At 49.2% G+C, this 22917-nt stretch overlaps 1 protein-coding gene across 4 annotated transcripts in view; it reads right to left on the bottom strand.

Annotated features, from left to right (window-relative positions):
* Positions 1–18432, bottom strand: part of LOC118775295 (calmodulin-regulated spectrin-associated protein 3-like) — a 39264-nt gene extending 20832 nt beyond the window's left edge. For all 4 annotated transcript variants that reach the window (XM_036525135.1, XM_036525144.1, XM_036525155.1 and 1 more), the window contains exons 1-2: positions 17845–18432; positions 4471–4742 (exon numbers count right to left, since the gene is read on the bottom strand). In XM_036525135.1, the coding sequence (XP_036381028.1) occupies positions 4471–4742; positions 17845–17977 (405 nt within the window). In that variant the 5' untranslated portion in view covers positions 17978–18432. The remainder of the gene's footprint in view (positions 1–4470; positions 4743–17844) is intronic.
* Positions 18433–22917: the final 4485 nt, after the last annotated feature.

Raw genomic sequence — 22917 nt, 5'->3', positions numbered from 1 at the left:
CGGAGAAGAAAGATTCTGGACGGCTGCCTTCACTCTGCATTGGGTATGCCAGCCTGCCAATCAACTCTGGGACACGGCCGTGGTCAAACGGTCTAAAATCCTGGGCCAAAGCTTCTGTGAAAGTGCCAAAATAAAGAACAGGTCTAACTATGTGTCTGATAAGGCCTAATTAAAAGACAGGCCCACCTGTCTATGCTCTACAGCCTAAATTAAAGACAGGTCTATCCCACTGTTCTCTGTCTGTTTTGCCCATCTCACACTGTCTTCCTGCTCTTACCAGAACCTGTGTTTGCAGTTGAGTTACTGATTCACACTTCTGTCTAACAAGGGCCATTCAGTAACAACAAGACCAACACGCAGCAAAAAGCTGAACTGAGATGGCCAGCAAATGTCAGGCTAATTCAGAGCATCTGACATCATGGCTTCAAAGAGCCCAGGGAACTACACTGACATGTGGCAGCCATTCCCGGCTCTTTATTTTGCCTCTCTTCACGATCGCCACCCCCTGTATTACGCCCACTGAACACACTTCAACATGCACACAGCTGCAGAGCTCAGAACATGCTGGTCTGGACTGCGTAATCTGCACTCTGCAGGAAGCGGATATTTATCGAGGCAGTTGTGAGTTAAGTACCTTGCCCAAGGGAACAGCAGCAGTGCCCCAGTGGGGAATCGAACTGGCAACCTTTTGGTTACAAGTCCTGCCCCTCAACCGCTGTGCTACACTGCCAAGATGGGTTTTACGAGACGTGGACCAGAGCAAATGGGGGCAGACTCATCTTGAGACAGGATGGTTGATTAAACATGAGGACCATGAAATGGGGTGCTTGGGACAGGCTGTGGACTCTGAAAACAGGTCACGGGCCAGGGAAAGCCCCCTTCAGGACTCCCCCAGAGAGGACGGGCTCAAAGGTTCTTGAGCTGGCTCGATCGGGACGGAGCTGAAATGCACCTTAAGGCTGGTGGATCTTCAGAGCATTCAAACTGCTCAACAGCTTTGACCCAATAATGCCCTGAAGGGGGGGGGTGGTTCTGACTGGCACGAGATCTGAGTCAGGTGACAGGAACACCCGGAGCGGGCTGCACCAGAACCGGGTCCTGCCTGATTCCCTACTGCGGTGGGTACCCCACGTCTGCAGTGAGTGGAACCGTGAGTGTGACCGTGGGACCATTCGGAACCGTGACGACCTGTGATCTGGGACATAACCTGGAACACGACTATTCTGGTCAGAACCCAGAACGCCACATTAAATGACATGACATTACATTCACTTGGCAGACGCTCTTATCCAGAGCGACGAGAGAACAGGAGCGATCGATCTGGGTCAGAACCCAGCCTCAGAGCAGGAGTGAAGCTGGCCCGCTTTCCTGTCCCCGATGTTTCAGTTACAGCCACTCTGCAGTGGACGTGACCTGCACACAGCCATCCCATAATACCATCCCTTGGACCTCTGGGGAGAGAGATGGCAGGACCATCTAAACCCAGCCGCAGAGGAGACGTTCAGAGGTGTAGTAATACTACAGGCATGTCCAGAGGCTGCACATGCAGCGGTGATGTAAGGCTGCAGCGATGTTATTGAGTGCTGTACAGGCGTCGCGATATTGTAGTGCAGGCATTTTGTAAACCTGTCATGCGATTACAAATGTGTAGGAACGTGGTGAGGATGCAGGGATACTGCATTAAGTGTAACGGAGTCATGCGGTTGCAGGAATGTTGGATGATGTAGAGACACAGTATTGATACAGTAATATGCAGAGTTGTAGGATTTTTGGTTAGGGTGCGGTGAAATTATGCGTAGGCCTGTGTTAGCGTGTAGTAATAATGTATAGGCAAATGAGAGTTGCTACAGGGAGCCCTGTACCTCTGTTCATTTCATATTCCTGCTGATGGCTCTCTGTTCCTCTCTCCCTCTCTCCCCCTCACTCTCTCATCTCTCCCTCACTCCCTCATTCCCTCACGCCCTCACTCTCTCCCTCCCTCACTTTCTCCTCTCTCCCTCTCTCCCTCACTCTCTCTCTCACCCTCTCCCTCACTCCCTCACTCTCTCTCACCCTCTCCCTCTCTCCCTCTCTCCCTCCCTCACTCTCTCACCCCCTCCCTCACTCTCTCACCCTCTCCCTCTCTCACCCTCTCACCCCCTCACCCCCTCACCCCCTCACCCCCTCACCCCCTCACCCCCTCACCCTCTCACCCTCTCACCCTCTCTCTCACCCTCTCACCCTCTCTCTCACTCTCTCACTCTCTCACTCACTTCAGTGCTCTGTTTTTGCTTGTCCTTTCTGCTCCACTTCTCACCCTCTCCTTTTGCTGTTTGAAACACCGGGCATCCGTGTATGCGTGTGTGTGCGTGCGTGCGTGCGTGATATGCGTATATTTGTGTGTGTGTGTGTTTGTGTGTGCGTGTGCGAGTATGTGTTTGTGTGAGTACATTTGTGTGTGTTTGTATGGGTCTGTGCATATGTTTGTGTGTGTGAGTGTGTGTGTGTGTGTGTGTGAGTGTTTGTGTGTTTGTGTGCGTGTGTGTATGTGTGTATGTTTGTGTGCATGTGTGTGTGATATGTGTATATTTGTGTGTGTGTGTGAGTATGTGTTTGTGTGTGAGTACGTTTGTGTGTGTTTGTGTGGGTCTGTGCATATGTGTGAGTATGCGTTTGTGTGTGAGTACGTCTGTGTGTTTGTGTGGGTCTGTGTGTTTGTGTGAGTATGCGTTTGTGTGTGAGTACGTTTGTGTGTGTTTGTGTGGGTCTGTGCATATGTGTGAGTATGCGTTTGTGTGTGAGTACGTCTGTGTGTGTTTATGTGTGTCTGTGTGTGTGAGTGTGTCTGTGTGTGTTTGTGTGGGTCTGTGCATATGTGTGAGTATGCGTTTGTGTGTGAGTACGTCTGTGTGTGTTTGTGTGGGTCTGTGCATATGTGTGAGTATGCGTTTGTGTGTGAGTACGTCTGTGTGTTTGTGTGGGTCTGTGTGTTTGTGTGTGTGAGTGTGTGTGTGTGTGTGTGTGTGAGTATGTTTGTGTGCGTGTGTGTGTGATATGTGTATATTTGTGTGCGTGTGTGTGTGTGTGTGCACGTGTGTGTGCGCGTATGAGTGTGAGTACGTCTGTGTGTGTTTGTATGGGTCTGTGCGCGTTTGTGTGCGTGTGTGTGTGTGTGAGTGCGTCTGTGTGTGTTTGTGTGGGTCTGTGCATATGTGAGTGGAAGGGAAAGCCCACACAGCAGAATGGGATGCAATACTGCAGCAGATTGCTGAGGACAAACTGATGCTTATAATGCCATGCGCTGACCCACTTTCCCCTGTCTCCACAGCACCAGGCAGCACCGGCCGAGCTCAGATCTCTCTCCACAGCACCAGGCAGCACCGGCCGAGCTCAGATCTCTCTCCACAGCACCAGGCAGCACCGGCCGAGCTCAGATCTCTCTCCACAGCACCAGGCAGCACCGGCCGAGCTCAGATCTCTCTCCACAGCACCAGACAGCACCGGCCGGGCTCAGATCTCTCTCCACAGCAACAGGCAGCACCGGCTGAGCTCAGATCTCTCTCCACAGCACCAGGCAGCACCGGCCGAGCTCAGATCTCTCTCTCTACAGCACCAGACAGCACCGGCCGAGCTCAGATCTCTCTCCACAGCACCAGGCAGCACCGGCCGAGCTCAGATCTCTCTCCACAGCACTAGACAGCACCGGCCGAGCTCAGATATCACCAGACATGTCTCATGCCTCTGCAGTTTTCCTGTGCCCCAACTGTCTGACTGCTCTATGTGGGGCAGGAGCCCCATTACTGAACCATGTCCATGTGAGCCATAATCACCCTTATACAGCAAGGCTGTGTTTCTACAGTATCACTGCATTTATACAACATCACCGTCTCAGCCCCCCAAGCCTGTCCTACCACTTTAGCTGGTGTGGCTCACTCTGGTATTACAATCCTGACTCACACACTCATGGACAGAAGACACCCCCAGCACCCAGGCTGAGAGTGGCAGTTTCACTGTGTCTTGATGACTAGGACAGTGGTATTGATGTTCAGCTTAACACAGTGACTCAGTTAGAGGACTAGGGTGGCACTATTGACCCTCAGCTTAACAGTGTCCTGATGGGAGGACTAGGATGGTGGTATTGATTTTCAGCTTAACACAGTGACTCAATGTCAGCTTAACACAGTGGCTCAATGGGGGAATAGGATGGTACTATTGATTTTCATCTTAACACAGTGATTCAGTTAGAGGACTACAATGATGTTATTGATCCTTATCTTAACACAGTAACTCAAAGTCAGCTTAACACAGTGACTCAGTTAGAGGACTACAATGGTGGTATTGATCCTTATCTTAACACAGCGACTCAATGTCAGCTGAACACAGTGACTCATTGGGAGGACTAGGACAGTGGCATTGATTCTCAGAGTAGAGGCCATTTCCACAGATGGCCTCTCCAGCGCTCAGACCCCACCCCTCCCCAAAACCTCTCACCATCTTGATAGGCTTGTGTCGGAGGTCGGCCTCGGTCACCAGGGCATCCCGGTCTCTGGGAGGCACGCCCCGCTTGGCCAGGAGCCTGAGAAGGGTGGCCCCGTCCCTGGGGGGCCCCTCACCGCCGGCGCGGGTGCGAGCCCCTGGCAGCAGGCTGTAGGCCCGGCAGTGCAGCTCGGACGACAGCAGCAGCCGGGTGACGGGCGGCTTGATGTGCTCCTGCTCATACTGGTCACGGTAGAAGGGCTCCCGCAGCTCAGCCGGCACGCTCTCTACGGGGAGACGGGAGGGACAAGCAGAGCAACATTACGCTACATGGAGATGGGAGGGAGAAATTCAGCCATACTAATGGGTGGCGAGGCCCAAACAGTGCAATATGACACTCTACAGAAGCTGTACAGGGACAATCGAGGAATTCCTACGACTGCGTATTTTCAAATGGTGAAATATTGAATATTTAAATAAATGAACCCCACTCTCCCCCCTCCCCCCCAAACACTGTATGAAGCTCAAATTCCCTCTGTGAATATCATGACTCAGCGCAAAGGAAATGGATTTATTCACGCCTTCAGACAGAGATGAATAACGCATTGCAGCTGTTATTTTACACACTGTTTTCCATGCTGTCTTTCCCAATTACAGATGAGAGGGAACAGCTCTGGGATTAGTTCATTTCTTAGTGGAGCAACCAATGCATTCAAACACTGACTCCAAGTAGCCCATTCAGGACCTTGTGGTCAAATATTCTAATTACCAGACACCGGATCTCACTACGTTACATCACATTGCATTACACTCATTTAACAGACGCTGTTGTCCGCAGCGACTTTCAGCACAATAGAACATTAGAATAATTACAACAACAGAACTTTTTTGATAACTACTCTCAGCACTGTGATGCACTTATTTGGAAGTCGCTCTGGATAAGAGTGTCTGCGAAATGACACAATGTAAGATCAGCAGTGTATCCATTTCTTCGGGAATGTTTTCGAGCGTGTTTGTACTGGGGTGAGGGACAGAGCTGGGGGGGGGCACGCTGGAAGCGACAGCCCACTGGGGTTGCTGATGGGGTGTCACACGGGCAGCCCCTGAATTCACAGGGTGCCCTGCCAGTGAAAACAGGGCCTCCGCTGCCGCCGGGCCTCTGAGCATCATCCGGATGAGTACACACAGCAAAGGGTTAAACCAAGCGGCAAGGAGAGCATGTCTGTGACGCTGAGGGGAAGTGACCGTGTGTGTGTGTGTGTGTGTGTGTGTGTGTGTGTGTGTGTGTGTGTGTGTGCCTGTGCCTGTGCCTGTGCCTGTGCCTGTGCGTGTGCGTGTGCCTGTGCGTGTCTCTGGTTCTGTGTATCACTGTGTGAATATATATGAGTTTCTCCAATCTGTTTGTGTGTATGTCAGAATGCCTCTTCCTTTGTGTGAGTATGAATATGTACAGTACGAGTGTGATTGTGTGCGTTTGTCTGTGCATGTGTATGCCTCTCCCTTTGTGCGAGTATGGATATGTACAGTACGAGTGTGTGTGTGTGTGTGTGTGTGTGTGTGAGAATGCAGCTTTGGAAAGCCCTGTCCTCGGAGGACACAGCACCAGCGACACGCTAACACACTGAGAGGCACGTGACCACGTGGCACCGAGATTCAAACCCCCCTCGCCCCCCTCCTCGTCCCCCTCTCCCCCTGTGACCCACATTCCAGCGTCCCGCATCCAGACATCCACTCAAGGAAGCAGCGTAATCTCAGCGATCGGAGGCCGGTCTCCGAGCGCAGGGGGGGTTTTCCAGGCGGGGACAGGCGCCGACGCTGAGCACCGGGGTGTGAGCGGCTCACTCCCCCCCTCTCCCAGGGCAGCATCGCTGCTGTCTGTGGCCCCAGACTCACTCAGTGTCTCACAGAGGCACACACTCCACCAGTCTGTGTGTGTGTGACAGCAGGACTGAACGTTACGGCCTCTGCAGACCCTTCTGTATGCACACATTTCACTCCAATCCCAACTCGCCTTATCATGCCGGGACCAGCGAATGTGGCGCGCACATACACACACGCACACACGCACGCACGCACGCACGCACACACACAAGCACACAAGCACACAAGCACACAAGCACACATTCTCTTTCACTCACTCACTTGTAAACATACACATTAGTAAATGCCATATAAACTCATGTAAACCCCCAGGCACAGAAACAAACAAAACCATGCATATACACACACACACACAAACGTAAATGGTGGCACTCTAACCCCACTGTGTAAGCACTACACTACACCTCATTTCCACCTGTGCATATAAATCTGTTACTGCTTCAAGGGCAGTAATATAAAAACCAATTCAACAGAGCAATGTATTACACTACCAAAAATGGGACATTAAAAAAAAAACCACAAAGTTTTTTTGCAGCTCAGTCTTCTAGAGGCGAGGTCAGCGGTTAAGAGGAGCCTCTTCATCCTCATTCCAGTGTCATATACCATATATCATTTACCCCTTAAGAAATAGAATAAAATATATAATGTCAACATTAACTAACAGACCTTCAGACACATAATGCAAGTGATTTATCCTTACATATCGCCCAGTTACAAAGCTGGGTATTACATACAAATTGTATGTGAGATTGGTGTGTGAGTGTCCGTGGGAGTGTGTGTGTGTGTGTGTGAGTGTGTGTGTGTGTGTGTGTGTGTGTGTGAGAGTGTGTGTGTGTGTGTGTGTGAGAGTGTGTGTGTGAGTGTGAGTGTGTGTGTGCAAGTGTACGTGTGTGTGCAAGTGTACGTGTGTATATGTGAGTGTATGTGTGAGTGTGTATGCCAGTGTGCGTGCATGTGAGCGTGTTGGTGTCTGTGTGTGTGTGTGTGTGTGTGTGTGTGTGTGTGTACAGTAAGCCTTGTAAAACGAAAGAGTAAATTTCCACAATGAGGGCAGGAAGAGAGAGTCATCAGCATTGTCTGTTGCCATGGCAGCAGGTCCTCGGCTTCCCGCTGCCTGTGCTGATTCTGACTTCACAGCGCTGTTAAAGTCAGGGCCCGATCCCCTCCCCTCCCCCCCCCCCCCCCCCCCCCCCCCCCGCCTCCCTTTCAGCTGAGGGTCATTTCCATCCCATCATATCGCTGCACCGTATCCAGGGACGACAGGTCTGGAGCAGAGCCTCATCCGCACTGATGTAATGATTTTAAGAGGACTTCTGCACGGGAGAGCGTTTACCTTCTAACCCGTTTTAGATAACACTGCAAGCCGGTTAGCCTGATCTTCTAGTGGATTTCTCCACAGGGAGAAAGGGTAACGCGGGGAGAAAGGGTAACGCTCTCTTCCTCCTGTCCTCTCTGCCTAAAGCAAAACAAACACCCAGCGACTGCCTGCAGATCACATAATCTCTTCTGCAGAATCCCTGCCAACAAGGCAAACCGAGTGCGCGTGCACGCACACACACGTACACACACACAACACACACAACAAACACGTACACACACACACACAACACAACACACACGCACACACACACACACACACGTACACACACACACACACACACACACAACAAACACGTACACACACACAACAAACACACACACACACACACGTACACACACACACCACACACATACACACACACACCACACACGTACACACACACGTACACACATACACATTCATACTCATACACTCACACATGCGCACACGTGCATATATGTATATATGATGTATGTACATGATGTATATACATACACACACACGTGCACAGACGTACACACACTCACTCACCCACACGCAGATGTACACACACATACAGATATATATATACACACACACACACACACACACACACACACACACACACACACAGTGTGCTAGGAGCTCCATAAAATGTGGTTAGAGAGAAGAGGAGGCAGTGGAAATATTTGTGTTTGCGTGCCTACAGGCACCACCCTACAGAGGCAGACGACACGAGACAAAGCAAACTCACAGACAGACCTAGAGAGAGAGAGCGAGAGGTGGGACTGCTGTCGCCATAGGAACAGCAGAACAGGAAGACTTCTTTGTTTTAATTAGAGGGACAGGAGGTCTGGGCTGCCGGGCGGAGTCCGCTACATCACATTAAGTCTGCTTAGCGATCAAAGCAGGCCTCGCTGTCCTCCCGCCGAAACGCCGGGGCCCTCCAATGCAAACAACGTCCGAATGGGACGGTCCTCACGCTTTCAGACAGCAGAGTCACGTGACAGGGCAGGGCCGTTTGCAGAGATTTAAACAGCGTGAACCCCCCCCCCCCCCCCTTTTAAAGACTGCATTAGATCACGCTGTCTAAACAGTAATGCACAGCAAACCCCCCCCCCCCGTGTAGTTCACCAGCGTGTTGATCCTACGGTCTGCTTACACTGCCTCTAACGAGCCCTACTGCTCCCCTCCACCCACAGGCTCCCAGGTAGGAACCTTTATCAGCGATTACCGTTGCACACGGACCGATTAGCCCCGGTGCGCAGGTCAATTGGGGGTTGGGAGCCGAAGCCCGATGGACCAGTGTGTACCTCTGCAGGGGAATACACTTCCTCCTCCAGCTGTTCTAACGCAACCCACCACCCCCCCACCCCCCCCCTCCAAACTGTGCGGGTTACGGCACAGCTTCACAAAGTTCCACAGAACCGCACGGGCCCACTGTTCCGTTTCCACTCGCTTTAGACTCCACAATATTACTGTCATGCTGCTGGAGTTGATTTTGGAGCCATGAGCCTCCAAGGACTCCCAGCAACAACAAATGACTCCCAACCCCCGAAACCCTCCTTGGAAAACAGATCATTAATAATTACACCACTGAAAAATTCCTTAAATTGCGCACAAGTTTGTACTTTTCCTTTATGAGTCATACAAGATAATAGCTGCCACATGACTAACTACAAATGTACAGTGTCATAATGATGACAAAGTTTATTTACAGAGCACTTTAGCTGCAATCAAGGTGCTTTACAATACACAAAATTCCATTAAAACCTGAAATATTAATAATAATGACAATGGTAGGTTTTTCACCCTGGGCATCTGGCCTGTCGCCTTGGTCCTTTATTTGGCAGGATAAGCAATGAAATCCAGTACTCCTGCACTGTCTTAGATCTTCATATCTGCCGCCTTCCTGGCTGCGCGAAGCAGTGGGGTCGTTAACAAGGCGAGGTCGTTAGGAAGGTCGTTAGTGCGATTAGTCGCCTTGGACGTGCCCGTCTATCTCACCCGCATTGCGGGGGGGGGGGGGGGCTCCCCCACTGGAAAAGGAATTAGGGAGGATGGGAGGAAGGGAAGAGCTGAATATCTGGTCATAATGTACCGCGCTGCTCCGGCCCTGAGCCCCTGTGGCCTTTGTGATGTCATATCCTGTCGAGCGCTACGCTACTCCCCCGGCCTACTCTTCGCTAACAGTGATCCAGTGCAACTGGAGCTGAGAGGCGGCGGTGTCCGAGCGCACGGCGGTGCTCCGTTTATTCATGCATGAGGCTCGGGTTCGCTCCAGGTCCACGCAGAGAAACTCAATCCCTGATCCCTGCTCTACACCGCACCCTGTGTCCGCTCTCCGCCACTCCAGCGGCCACCAACTGACAACCCGACAGCCGTGTGCATCGGTTGCAGCTCCGTTTCCTCTACAGTGAGCGAATTACAAGTTACAGTTTTACATGCTATCTCCTCATACAGCTGGATATTTCCTGAGGCAATTCTGGGTTATATTTACATTTATTCATTTGGCAGACGCTTTTATCCAAAGCAACTCACAAGTGAGGTAGAGTACAATACAAGCAAAAAGCCAGATAAGGGGTAAGCAATATTAGAAGCACTGCATGACCAAGTTTCAATAGTTGTACAAGCTAGCTGGTAGAGATTTAGAGTAGAGAGGGTTATGTACCTTGCCCAAGGGTACAGCAGCAGCGCCCCAGAGTGGACTCGAACCAGCAACCTTTCGGTTACGAGCCCTGCGCCTTACCACTATGCTACACTGCAGGCCTTACATCCATGAATGAGGTCTCTGCTGTACCTCTGGTTACCTGGTCACCTCTCTCCCTGGCTGGCATCACTGTCATCGTGTGTCAGGATAATGCAGTTGTCGAAAGGGTCCTGCTGATCCATTCAGTCTTTCACTTTCTGCACTGATATTCAGCCCACTGTGCCCGATTGGTTATTGTCATGCTATTCAAATAAGAGGAAATTTGGGCGTTGCGATTGGTCCGTGGCTCAGAACTGTCATCCTATCAAGGCTAAGCAATGCCCTGAGGCAAAATCATTATGACATTTTCTTTCCAGACAGAGATAATTATCCTGTGCTGTGTATCCATCTCCTGGGTAGGGTAACTCCTTTTCTCAACATCCATACAACCTGAGCCCACCGTATTCTTTCCTCGCTGGTGCCCCCGGTGGTGAAACGAGGCACCTACATGCATCCGACCTCACACATCACATCACATTACATTACATTAATTTAGCACACACTCTTATCCTGAGTGACTTACACAGTTTACAATTTTTTGTTTTACATTTTACCCATTTATACAGCTGGATATTTGCTGAGGCAGTTCTGGGTTCAGTACCTTGCCCAAAGGTACAGCAGCAGGGAATCAAACCAGCAACCTTTCGGTTACGAGTCCTGCTCCTTAACCATAATGCTACACTGCTGTAAGATTATGTCACTGTTAGGGATCGCTGTTGGGCACTGCAGGCATATATCCCCTGACCTGCCCTTAGCCAGAGGTCTTTCCACAGCACGCTGAACCCGGGCCCGTAACACGCAGCCCAACCCCAGCTGGGACAGCAAGTTGGCATGCTGCCCAGGCGTGTTCAGCAGAAGTAGGTGTGTTTAACACATGACATCCGCCTGCCAGTGCTCAAAGCATAGCTGATCTCACAAGCTGGATGACGGAAGAGCTAAACATTTACTCCTTTATGGACCTGATTGATTATCAAATATCAAGGCAAGCGAGGACATAATTCTTGGGAGAAGTACAAAGCAAAGGCTGTTAATATTTCATATTAATATAGTTGTGCTGGTTTTAGGTTGGTGTGCACTTTTTTACCACTGCGTTAGGGCTGTGTGTGTTAGGTCTGTGTACACTTCTTTACCAGCGTCTTTACCACTGCGTTAGGGCTGTGTGTGTTAGGTCTGTGTACACTTCTTTACCAGCGTCTTTACCACTGCGTTAGGGCTGTGTGTTAGGTCTGTGTACACTTCTTTACCAGTGTCTATACCACTGCGTTAGGGCTGTGTGTGTTAGGTCTGTGTACACTTCTTTACCAGCGTCTTTACCACTGCGTTAGGGCTGTGTGTGTTAGGTCTGTGTACACTTCTTTACCAGTGTCTATACCACTGCGTTAGGGCTGTGTGTGTTAGGTCTGTGTACACTTCTTTACCACTTTCTTTATCTGACCACCAGGTCAGATGGGCTTTAAGCGCAACTTCAAAAAAAAAAAAAAAAGAAGCAAAGTCAGCTTCTGCACTGTGTTGTGCTTCTACTCGTACTCTCTCCATAACATCAGTGAGGAATTCACAAGCCTCGGGTCAGCTTCTGACCTCAAACCAGCGTGAGAAAGCTAACACAAACACAGCGAGACAAGCAAACCGTGTTCGTTCACGTACAGAAACACACAGGAGGCAAGCAGGTGGACGCCCTGCAAAAAGTTCAAGTAGTGGTAAAGAGCAGGGCTTGTAACCAAAAGGTTGCCGGTTCGATTCCCCACTGGGGCACTGCTGCTATACCCTCAGCTGCACCACTCAACTCACAATTGCCTCAGTAACTATCCAGATGTATAAATGGATAAAGCTGTAACCTGCGTAAGTTGCTATGTAAATCACTCTGGATAAGAGAGTCTGCTGAATGACAGTACTGTAATGTCATGTCAGCGGCCGTTTATAACAGCAGGTGAGATCCATCTAATCGAATGTAAAGTAAACCGCTGCGGTGACCCGCTTCACAAGGGCAGAGCTCTCAGCCAAAGCGGGTCAGTCTAACCCTGGCTTACACCCGCGGCGCGATACGGATTAGCTGCGCTTAAAAACGATTACCAAGCGACTCGCTCGCGCCGAGAACCGTGCCTGACGCCACCAAACAGCTCGGCGCTTGGCCGTACCCCCCCCCCCCCCCCCCCCCCCCCCCCCCGCACCACTCCGAGACGGGAAAGGAGCACCTGCTAAACAACTGAATAAAAAAAATAATAAATAGATGGTAGGAAAGGAGGACAGAGCTGGGGGTATGGGGGAGCTGAGGGATGGAGTGAAGCGGGGGGGGGGGGGGGGGGGGGGGGGGTTGGGGGGTTGGGGGGCTCCCCCCCTGTGAGAGGAGACAGAAGAGGGATGTGGAGTAATGAGAAAAGCACAGCACAGCGAAGGAGGCCGGGGGGGGGGGGGCGGTGCAGGAGGGACTGCAGCTGGCAGCTTCTGTCCACTGCATCAGAGTAATCTGGGAGCTCATCACTGAAGAGAGAGAAGGGAGGGAGGGAGGGAGGGGGAGAGAGAGAGAGAGAGAGAGAGAGAGAGGGGGGAAGGGAGAGAGAGAGTGGGGGGGGGGGAGAGAGAGAGAGGGGAGGGGGGGGGGGGAGAGAGAGAGAGAGAGGGGGGGGGGAGAGAGAGAGAGAGAGGGGGGGGGGAGAGAGAGAGAGAGAGAGGGGGGGGGGGGAGGGAGAGAGAGAGAGAGAGAAAGGAAGAGAGAATGAGTGGACATGGTGACAGAGATATAAATGGAGAGAAAGCATCAGACAGATGAGGAAAGAGAGAAAGAGAATAAGTGGATACAGAGACCGAAGGCAATGGAGTGAAAGCGCCTGAGAGAGGGAGAGGGGGAGAGAGAGAGAGAGAAACAGCTACTGACAGACAGAGACAGAAGTAGAGAAATAAAAAGAGGAAGACAACAAAATATACACTCAATCCCTCTTTCTCCCTCTCTCTGTCTCTCTGTACGTGACCGTTTTGGCCATGTTGCCTTGGATTGTCCAGCCAAAATAGCACCATTGAATTGAACTGAATTGAATTGAATTGATAGAGTGAGACAGACAGATAGAGAGATAGAGAGAGAGAGAGAGAGAGAGAGAGAGACAGGGAGGGGGGGGACGCCATGTATCTGCTGGGAGAGGTGTAATTCAATAGAGGGGTAGAGCCAGGCCTTTTGGGCAGTGGCTCATTAGAAACAGTAGAATAAAAGCACTGTTCTCTCTGAACCTGAGAAGTGTGAACTATTCTGGCATGGAGGGAGCTATTTTACTGAGAGCAGACCTGGACAGAAACGCAACTGTTTCCACCACAAACCCATGGCCGTTTATATTCCCCACCACACTCCACAGTCGCCCCCCCCCCCCCCCCCCCCCCCCCCCCAACCCTAACCAAGCCAGGGAAATGAGGGAGAGAAATGTCCCATCACTGCCTGAGAGGAAAAGACACCGCTGCTGGTTCTAACACTGTACCTGGTTGTCATTAGAAACACACTCACACCTTTGTTCAATTTCTGCAATAACAAGGAAGTCACATAGGTAGCCTGTTGCACATGGGATGCACAAGGGCACTAGGTCACATAACAGGACTATGGCCACAGTCCATCTCCCAGAATGTCAGTAGTTAGTTGTAATTTTTTGGGAGTATGTTGACCACTGCCCCGGTAAGGTCTCAGAACAGGTTGATATGGCCTGTGTACCAGAATGCACAGCATGTGTATCACCATGGTAATCCAGTGTCTGAGACACTGGTTCGGAGAGGCAGACGCTGTTTGAGTTCGCCCAGCACCTATCAGCACGGCGGCCAGGCTCGGACCGCGGCCTGAGGCGATGACGTCATGTGGGTGACCTCATCCTGCATGCTCAGGGGTTCTGGGAAGAGAACTGACGATGGGTTCGGGGGGGGGGGGGGCAACAACAGCTACAGACCTGCATCAGCAGAACAGAGCAGAGGTGACACTCTCACAAACACACACACTCTCACATACACACACTCACACATACAAACGCATCCACAATCATACTCCCCCCACCTCCACACACACACAAACACACACACACACACACACACAAACACACACACATATACACACACATATACACATTATAACCTTTCCTGGTGCATCTGAAGTTAAATAAAGTTTAATTGTGAGGGAAACAGAGGATTGTCCCACTTGTAACAAAAACCCAGAACCATTTTATCAGGAAATCAGTGCAGGCACTGATCTGGATCTTCTATGCACAATATACTCCTGCACACTTTACACTATACACAACAGACAACTATACACCAAAAACCTGACACTTTACACCATGCACTGCTGAATCTTATATACTTTAAACTATTATACACTTTATGTTATACACTACTATACACCAAACACCACACACTATACAACGTGCACTGCAAAACACTTGACACTATACACCACACTCTATTATACACTATACACCATGCACCGGTGTATAGTGCACAATATATACCACTATACAGTTTACACTTATGCGCCACACACTACTGTACACCAAACGTCATACACTATACACCATGGACTGCTAAGTGATCTGTTACACACTTGACACGATACGCCATGCACTATACACTGTGCACTGGAGAATAGAGCTGGAATAGAATCGGGCTTGAATAGTGTTATGCTCACACTCACTGGTCTGGGAGTGTTGTGAGCCTGGTCTGACACTTGTTTAAATTGAATGGATACATTTATGTTCTATTGTGCTGGAAGTCGCTCTGGATAAGAGCGTCTGCTAAATGCATGTAATGTAATGTAATGTAATGTAATGATATACAGGGCTATTGACTCCACTCCTACACACCAAGCATCATGCACTGCCATCTCCTCTGGTGGCCTTGCGTCTCCTGCTGTGTCTGTGGAGGTGCAGCTGATGCACACGGGGCTCCATTGGCACCCCCCCCCCCCCAAACACACACCCCCACCCACGTTACGCAACTCCAACCCACACACACACACCGGAGAAACGATTCAGCAAACAGCCTGCCTTTCTGATCTCAGGGCCTGAGAGATAACAAGAATCACACCACTAAAGAGTCATTAACTAATACTGAACCTTTTTATTATTTATATACATCTCTGGTGATTAAATGTTTGTTTATTTTGCCTCTGTACCAAGAAAACCAAACCAAACCACCAAAAGAGGTGCTTTTGGCGAGCTGCTTCCTAATCAATTTATAAACAACAGGCCAATCGTATTTCCACAGCTATGGTCCAGGGGATATGGGAAAATTTGAGATGTGGTCGCACTGAGTGACTTTTAATGAAATACGACGTTTTTGCTGGCCTGTTCTGAGCTACATAGTTGTTACTCTCTCTCTCTCACTCAGGTAGCCTGCTCTCCCGCGAGGTGTTAACTATTAGGCTGTCCGACGCGGAGATCGCGTTAATGCATTGATCCCTGGGTAGTAATTCGTAATCACTTAATCGGCTCAAGTCAATTAAGTTCCACACTTTAGAACGTGTCGGCCTTAGCAAAGAAAAAAAAACGGCCCAAAACACGACAACGTTTTTTGTTCGCTTTTATAAACTGAATGCAGTGAAATGTTCTCCAGAGTCATGTGGACAGACATTTGGATGTGTCAGATCTCCACTGCACTATGGCAAAGTTAATGCGAACAGACTAGCCTGCGAGGCAGGAGTATTTGCCAAGGTTGAGACCAACCGCAGCTTGTATTTCGAAAAGGATGAACAAGTCAAGATTTCTGGGACGAAGGAAACAATAATTATGCTATGTCACGGATCAGAAAAAAAGACATTAAGATGACGCCAGTAACCAACGCTTTGTCTAAATGGATCCGAAACGAATTCACGATGGTATAAGGCTGCAAATTTCACCGACAAAGCATGGATGGAAACGTGGTTCGGAAATGTGTCATCGGGTTTCCGTTTTAAAGAGAACCCGCTTTGAGGGACAATCAAGTGAATAATCCATACAAACTCGACCGAGCCAACAATACGGAGTTCTAACGGAAGAGAAAATGTACCCAATGGCTTTAATAATAAAAAAAAAGTGTTTAATATGCGATCATAAATGAACACATAAGGCAAATGAGTCCAAAGTGTATCGAAGTTTGGCCTACTAAAAGTCCAGATATTCAGCATATAGTCATTTAATGTAGATGCGGCTTAAGGTAGGTAATACATCTCAGGTAGCCGGTGGGGGCGGGGTGGGGGCTAAATGTCAAGGCTGCACAGCTAACGGTGTCCAAGCCATTGAAAAATCATTGACGAACACGTGGAATTTTGCAAAACACACGTTTTCAAGGTATCGAGACACACTTATCAGTTCAAGACCTTCGATGCCGAAGTCCATTTAAATTCCACGGTGGGCGGGTACGTGGCTGACAAAGGGCTTCCCCGTGGGGGTGTGTGTGCGCGTGAGAGACGGGCAGGGTGGTGTCAGTCTAACAACATGCATTTGGGGAGTCTTTGTTCAAATCGACGTTTTATCCTAGACCGAAAGCAATATGCGATTCACCCACACAAATTACAAATAAGAATGCTGCATATATGTCTTTGGGGATAATTTCTAGCCTAAATCACAAAGCCTACGGTAAAATACAACGTCGACACCATCCCACATAACCATTGTCAGTGCCCTATTTTAACGTGTGCCCATCAGCAAGGTGACATCAATATTCGTATTTTCCATGGGCCGCAAACATCGCGAAGCAGCTTGTTTAAAATAGCCTATCTCGGCTAATTGGAAACAGCTCGTTTAATTAATGCATCAGCCCCAACGCGCGAGGAAACATTGCAAGTATGTTTTTGCTACATTAAGCACCCCACGAGGACCACTTCACTTGGTTACTTTGTTCCTCATTATTATTTTGCTGAGCGCGACGAATTGCATCAACTAATGCATCGTATCGCTTTTTGTAGCATTATCCGTCTTGAAAGATTAACGCTTAAAGAGGTCGGCTGTAGCGCATCTCTGACAAAGGATTGCGGTGGGTTATGTGTCAACCGCCACCCACAACAATAACTGCTAAAAACGTTGCTTTTTTTAAAATGGAACACAAACCAGCCGTTCGTCCGTGTAGCTCTTGACTGTGTAGCATATTCACTGGCTTTCCGCGAAAGACGGATACGGGCATGTCGAAGCCAGGACGGACGGCTGCGCTTTGTGTGTTATTTATGCGATGGTCACGGTATCAAACTGAAAAGCGCCCGAGAGACCGGGGACGGCTTGCTGCTAGAAAACGTACACCTACACAGGCTCGCCGCTGCCCGTTACTGCCGTGCCGTGAATCGCCGAATCTATACGGGCAAAGTGCGGTTCACCTTCACACGCTGCTCGTTGCAAATGACAGGCTGGGAGCAGCACGCTGGCACACGGACGCGAGGGGCTGTGGGGATCGGCCGGGAAAAAAAGACACGCAGACATTCAACACATACCTGCAGTGCCGTATGATTTAGCCAGCAGCCATCCCAAGCTAGCGCATATCTTGGCTCGGTTGAAATCGTACTGATCCAAAGGCTTTATCTCCGGCACCGTGAACGTCTTCCTCATCGCACTCGAATCCACCATAGCAGAATCCGTTGGAGTGGCCTCGGGGAGGGAAGACGGGAGGAGAACGGGGAAGGAGAACGAGCGATACAAAGAAGAGGTAGCTTGAGGCGTAAAAAAAGAAAAGGAATGAAATTCAAGAAGTCATTCTATTCGTATTCCGCCGTTTGGGGCCTGGAGGGTACAGACATTGAGCATTTCGGGGTTTAAATAAACAAAAAAACAGCATCCAGAAAAAAATGGGCGAGTTTCGCTTCAAGGAATCCCTTTTTAAATCCGGGTAAAGGATGGTCAGTCGTGTTCCCTGTCGTCCGTTCGCTGAAGACGACGGTGTCTGATGGTAAAAGGAGACCCCAGCTCCGTGGGATTTAGAGCGGAAAACACATTATTCGAGTCGGTTTCGCCGTCCGCCCATCGCGGTGTGTTTTCTGCGCAGTTGAGAGCGGAGCTCCGCTGCTGACTGACCGAATTCCAGGTGCTCCTCGCACACGTCATTCATCGGTCGAGCGTCCAATTGCGTCCGAGGACGTGCGGCCGGGAACGAGAAGGGGCGGGTCTCCCGGGCGTGTGATCCGGACCGGCAGGCTGAGGGTGAATAGCTCGTTGAAACAGGTGCAATACAGGTAGAACTTGTCAGTGACGCAAGCGCAGAAAACGCCAGACGCATATCTCAGAACGCTACACTCTGTTACTTGTATACAACGCTGATCATTTTAGGAAAGCCCAATTTAATGCAAGAATATAATCGTTTGACAAATAAACTATAAACTTCTGGCTGTTTTTGTGAAGTATGTCAAATGAATGTCCAGCTGATCTTATCATCCTATAGTTTACATTTCTGTGAATAATGGTATCAGCCTAAACATTCTGATAAATGTAGCCTTCTACTGTCTGTTTGTGTAATTTCAGAAGGACAATATCCCTATGGGAGGACAGGGACGGGGGTCATTATTTTACAGTAAGCCACTCTGGGCTGTGCTTCTTCGGTGTGAGTGCATCACCAGGTCAAGAGTGATATACGGTGAGACATATTCAATCAGAATCTACGAACATATGACAAAACTGTACAACTCGTGCTTTTTACGTTCCGTTAAAAGCTCAAAAAACACGTCGACTAATCAGAGTCCCGGGCTACCTAAGCGCTTTCTAGACCAGTGCGGAAGTCTGCGGACTCGTGGGTACCGCAAACAACAGATAATCAATTTCAAAGGTCGAGGTTTATCAAAAAATGTGATGACGTGTGGATGTTGGGCGGTGAGCTCCTGGACACACTCCTGAATGTTCATGTCGCTATTTTTACTCAGTGCCTTAATCTTTCATATATTGGGCAAGTAGTTTCGCCGAAACAGGCTATTTAAAATAAAGTAAAAAAAAAAAATCAATCCGAACGGGTTACTCTAAGACCATGGGCCAGAGTTCGTTGAGCTTTGCTTTTAGCCATTGTTTTTTTTTTTTTTCGTTTAGGCTATCGTTACTGTATCGTCTCAAAAGCACAGCGTGAAACAGTTCTTTTCAGCACAGCATTTCTATCTTCGCATATATCCTCCGTGCGGAGACAGAGCGAACCCTTAAGCAGACATCATGGCGCCCTGAAAGGAGTTCACTGCCCGTAGAGTTGTCATACCTTTTCGGTTTTGTTTTGTTTGTTCTCTCTCTCTCTCTCTCTCTCTCTCTCTCTCTCTCCTTCTCTGGTCCAGCATCACTTTAACATACACAGTACTACCGCCCATACACCAATGTCACCTTTTGAAAAGTAGAAATATATTTTTCATGTTATAATATATTTGCTTAGAAGATGTCCCTAGCCAGGGTGACTGCACCACCTGCACGTCTAGTATACTACATATCCTGTACATAATATTAAATAATACTATATACATTACCCTATTTCAGAATATGAAGAGGAATTGCATTATTGGCATTTAGCAGACACTCTTACTCAGAGGAACTTACATCAGCTGCAGTTTTTTTTTTACAATGTTATCCATTTATATACAGCTGGATATTTACTGAGGCAATTGGGGGTTAAGTACCTTGCCTAAGGGTGCAAGAGCAGTACCCCAGCAGGGAATTGAACTGGTAACCTTTTGGTCATGAGTCCTGCTCCTTAACCATTATGCTACACTGCCATCCATAAGTATAATTCCTTCATGAAATGGCTAAAAGCCACCTACAGCATGGAACCTCCCCACCTTATACACCACACCAGGTGTGTACCAGAGACATCTAAACCTATTACATTATTGGCAGTTAGCAGACACACTTACAATGTTATCCATTTATACAGCTAGATATTTACTGAGGCAATTTGGGGTTAAGTACTTTGAGGTTAAATACCTTGCCCAAGGGTACAACATCAGTGCCCCAGCGGGGAATTGAGCCAGCAACCTTTCGGTCGTGAATTCTGTTCTGTAACCACCATGCTACACTGCCTCCCCTGTAAATATGTGAACTGAAGTTAGGAAGTGTATGCTGCCACGACAGCTCTTCCTAGGCCCTGCCAGCACGTAGGCGCCCTGGTTAGAGAGCATGTTGCCGCATCAGCCGAGCCTCACAAGCCCTTTGTCGTTCCACAGATATCACCCAAATGCTCTGCGCCACCACAGTCCCTCAGCCAGATAAGGTCCTTATTAGCAGGCGTCAAAGACAGATTAGAGCGTTCCACAGAAACCGTCAGTCACGTATGCAAAACATTTTATGAATGTTAACATTTAGATTATAATTAAACAACCCTTCCCATTGTCTTCGTATTAGCATGAAGACTGTACACATTTGTGTTCAACATTTGTTTTCCTATCGGCGCTTACTTCTTATTGGTTGGGACATGGATTGGTGGAGATTGTCTTACTGTACACAGCAGAGCATTGTCTATAAGTTCACTATGGATGGTAATGTCAATTTGGACTAAAGACAGGAACTTCAATGGTCTGCCGTCAATGGACGTGGGTGTTTAGCTCAGTAAGCATCATTTATTTTTGCCAGGATGGGAAGTTAAGTAGTTTGCGTTGGAGTGCCAGGATTCAATTGCTCACCCACTCAGACCCAATCACGTTGCTCACCTTGGTGGTGTTAGACTTGGATGTGCGCCTATGGGTGGGTTCAGGATGCTGGAGTTACGAGTTTGCTTAAGACCACACCAATTACATAGAACTATTCCAGTTCTACTTCTGACCTGTTCAGCAGCCCCCCCACACATACACACCCAACTCAACTCGCAGGTGCAACACCCACCCTAAAAACAAATTTCAGAGAATGTTTGGGTGTCATGAGGAAACCCAGAGAAGAGCAGGCCTCATAACCTGGATTACCCCAGTGCTGCCTTAATCTCCTCCCTCTTTAACACTAACGTTACGCTCTCATGCAACCCGCCCCTGTCCCCCTGCAGACGTATGCAGCAAAAAAAACAGATAAAGGATAACATCCAGCCAGCAAAACATGGTGCTTAGCCACAGCTAATCTGCTGGGTAATCTGGAGTTTACACAACACTTTCCTTTTATCAGGGCCACACGAAAGAAACGCTCTGACCCCGATCCCAAAACTCCCACAATCCTCGGCCGTTTGATAGTGATTGTCGAAGCAATTCCGGCACCGTGTGAGCAAAGCAAGGCAGTCAAAAAGCAAACGATCAGCCGGTGAGGAAAGCAAGGCAGTCAAGAGCAAACGATCAGCAGGTGAGGAAAGCAAGGCAGTCAAAAGCAAACGATCAGCAGGTGAGGAAAGCAAGGCAGTCAAGAGCAAACGATCAGCAGGTGAGGAAAGCAAGGCAGTCAAGAGCAAACGATCAGCAGGTGAGGAAAGCAAGGCAGTCAAAAGCAAGCGATCAGCCGGTGAGGAAAGCAAGGCAGTCAAAAGCAAGCGATCAGCCGGTGAGGAAAGCAAGGCAGTCAAGAGCAAACGATCAGCAGGTGAGGAAAGCAAGGCAATCAAAAGCAAACGATCAGCAGGTGAGGAAAGCAAGGCAGTCAAGAGCAAACGATCAGCAGGTGAGGAAAGCAAGGCAGTCAAGAGCAAACGATCAGCAGGTGAGGAAAGCAAGGCAGTCAAAAGCAAGCGATCAGCCGGTGAGGAAAGCAAGGCAGTCAAAAGCAAGCGATCAGCCGGTGAGGAAAGCAAGGCAGTCAAAAGCAAGCGATCAGCCGGTGAGGAAAGCAAGGCAGTCAAGAGCAAACGATCAGCAGGTGAGGAAAGCAAGGCAGTCAAGAGCAAACGATCAGCAGGTGAGGAAAGCAAGGCAGTCAAAAGCAAACGATCAGCAGGTGAGGAAAGCAAGGCAGTCAAAAGCAAGCGATCAGCCGGTGAGGAAAGCAAGGCAGTCAAAAGCAAGCGATCAGCCGGTGAGGAAAGCAAGGCAGTCAAGAGCAAACGATCAGCCGGTGAGGAAAGCAAGGCAGCCAAAAGCAAACGATCAGCCAAAACCGCCAGTCATTTCCACTAAAGGGGAAGAGGGGGAGGGTGGGTGGGGTGGCCAGCTGGTGGCATGCTGAGGCCCGGATCTCTCAGAACAATAATTTAATATTGTAGAGGAAAGACAAGGGGCGGAAATCGCAGTGTTACCATGACAGGAGAGACGCGGCTGCCGATTTCCACTGCGGCCTTCCACCCCTGAATCTGGTCAATCGTCACACTGAGTGGGTTAACGTTCTCACAGCGCTGTCACAATGTTAAACCAACACTGTGTCAGCAGAACCACGGTGTGATTGTGACGCTGTCGCAATGTGTCAACAATGCGGTGATCTTCAGTTAAACGCTGTTTACATGTCAGCTGTGATTGGGTGTTTAACCAAGGAAGACATGCGGGGGTGGGGGCACTGGAGAGGGAGGTGCTGAGAGATCTCATCTTTATGGACTGGCTGCAAGGATTCGGAGGAACTTTAAACAAGTCAGATTAAAGTCACACGTTTAACTTGTCGATTAAAGATTACAAGAGTTCTGAGTGATGAGTGTCTGTTGGTGAGGCGGC

The sequence above is a fragment of the Megalops cyprinoides genome, chromosome 1, assembly GCF_013368585.1.
Source record: "Megalops cyprinoides isolate fMegCyp1 chromosome 1, fMegCyp1.pri, whole genome shotgun sequence".
NCBI classification, from domain to species: Eukaryota; Metazoa; Chordata; class Actinopteri; order Elopiformes; family Megalopidae; genus Megalops; species Megalops cyprinoides.
The sequence above is the reverse complement of the archived record's forward strand: the minus strand, read 5'-3'. Positions and strand labels throughout refer to the sequence as shown.